A 2,500-nucleotide genomic window follows, 5' to 3' on the forward strand; every position below is an offset into this window, starting at 1 on the left:
AGGCTGCAAAGTGAAGAGTCTCGCCGTTACATTGCAAGACTCAATAGCAGTTTGGTGGAGAAAGATCATTTAGAAGTAAAGCTTATCTGTTTAATTGCAAAATAAGCTGTCGGACAAACCTATTTTCGTCGGTGTTCATGATTTTTTTTTTTTTTTATAATTACTGTTGTTATTTTTGTTTGCCTATGTTTTTGCTCTTTTCATTTTTTTCTTTATCATCATCATATATTATTTTTACATTTTAAAGTAATCATCCCAGCTCTGCCATTGATTTTCATTCTTCTAAATCCTGACAAGCTTTATTTTCATGAGCTATGAACGTTACAAATTCTCCACTGAAAAAAATGAGTGAATGACCACTTTTTCGAAATGGTTGTTCAAACGACATTTCTGATAAATTGTTTGTTAATTCCATTACGCTTACAGTGTAATTTCCCAGGGCGAATTAACGGTTATTTTTTTTATTAACCTTTTTCACTTAAAAGTTCATGAACTAGGTCAGTGATTATATATATATATATATATATATATATATATATATATATATATATATATGTATGTATATATATAATGTGTATATATGTATGAATATATAATGTGTATATATGTATAAATATATATGTGTGTATCTATCTTTCTAACTATTTGTATGTCTATATGCATGCTCATATTTATATTCATATTCATATTCATAGTCATATTCATATGCTTATACATACACATATATATTTACACATACATATACATATACATATACATATGCATATACATATATATATACATATATACATAGATACATACATACTCACATACACACATGCATATGCGTATACGCAACACATACACATTCACTTTCACTTTCACATTCACATTCACATTCACATTCACTTTCACGTTCACATTCACATTCACATGCACATGCACACACACACACGCACACGCACGCGCACACACACACACACACACACACACACACACACACACACACACACACGCGCACACACACACACACACACACACACACACACACACACACACACACACACACACACACACTCACACACACGCACACACTCACACACACAAAAGAAAAAAGAAGAAAAAAAGAAGAAAAAAAAAAGTATGTGATTCGGTAAACAGGAATGTCTAGCTCAGTGGTTATTAAACTACGGTCGTAAGCGAGTTCTAATAGGTATTTTATTTTCCTCTGTAGGTATTACTCCACAAATGTTTAGAATTCTCTTAAGATTTATTGCGATGCCTATGTGTGTTGCTCGTACGGAATTCTTGAATTAGCTTTTACTTTGGATTTTTCAATCATTTTGTTGATTCTATGAATGGCGTATGTGTATGTGTAAGGAGGGAGGGGGGGGGGGTCTAGATGCATATATATGCTTTTGCCTTTGCTTTACTGAATTATATATGCATACATACATACATACATACATATACATACATACACACACACACACACACACACACACACATATATATATATATATATATATATATATATATATATATATATATTTTTTTTTTTTTTTTTTTTTTTTTTTTTTTTTTTTTTTTTTTTTTTTTTTGTGAGTTAGTGTTGAAGATATACGAATAACCAAATCCTCATTCTTTCTAGGCTGCCAAGCAAGACCCGGTGTACGAGCTGCGAACTTATACAGTCTATCCGGATAAGGCAAGTTATGCGCCTGCACTATGATGTTCCTGTCAATTGCTATTTGTTGAAATATGTTGATTAGTGAGCAATTCTCCCTCTTTTCGTTTGATGTGTAGAGAGAAAAGCATGATCTTTGCTTGCCTTTATTATTCATCCGCTAATAACTGTTAGTTTTCAGATCTGTTTATTTGAATTGGTCTCTCTCTCTCTTTCTCTCTCTTTCTCTCTTACTCTCTCTCTCCCTCTCTTTCTCCCCTTTCTCTCTCTGTCTCCTCTTTCTCTCTCTCTCTCTCAAATTATAGATAAACCTACACGTATTACAAAAAACACCTCATCCTTATTAGATGTAATAATAACTAACTGGTCAGACATTATCCATCATACGGGTGTCATCCCGTGTCATATTGCTGACAATGAACTTCTCACACTCACATTGAATATAAAAAAACAAAGCGACCACCGATAACAAAAACATTTCGTGACCTCAAGCATTACAATCTTCAATCATTCATCGAGCTCATCAGATCTAAAGAGACGATGCTCTTAAATATCTTTTCAACAGATGATGTAGACAAACAGGTAACTATCCTTACAGAAGTGATTAAAGGCAGTATTGACGCGTTGGCACCTCTTGTAACGAGAGTCGTCAGACGCCCCCCTGCTCCTTGGATAGATGACGACATCAAGAGGGCTATTAAAGACAGAAATAATGCCCACCATAGTCTCAAAAATAACAGAAATGACGCCGCCCTTAAGGCAGATTATGAAATAAAAAAGAAAAATGTTAAACAGTAAACACAAAGTGCAAAAACAAATTATTTCAGAAACAGA

General features: G+C 33.4%; 1 protein-coding gene across 1 annotated transcript in view; it reads left to right on the forward strand.

Moving 5' to 3' along the window:
- Positions 1-2,500, forward strand: part of LOC147469178 (protein NipSnap homolog 3A-like) — a 45,408-nt gene that overhangs the window by 1,481 nt on the left and 41,427 nt on the right. Inside the window, exon 2 of the mRNA XM_086550178.1 lies at positions 1,631-1,687. Within this exon, the coding sequence (XP_086406304.1) occupies positions 1,631-1,687 (57 nt within the window). The remainder of the gene's footprint in view (positions 1-1,630; positions 1,688-2,500) is intronic.

Source organism: Penaeus japonicus, unplaced genomic scaffold (genome assembly GCF_977035675.1).
Source record: "Penaeus japonicus unplaced genomic scaffold, GWHDUDI00000001_assembly GWHDUDI00000023, whole genome shotgun sequence".
In the NCBI taxonomy this organism is placed as follows: domain Eukaryota; kingdom Metazoa; phylum Arthropoda; class Malacostraca; order Decapoda; family Penaeidae; genus Penaeus; species Penaeus japonicus.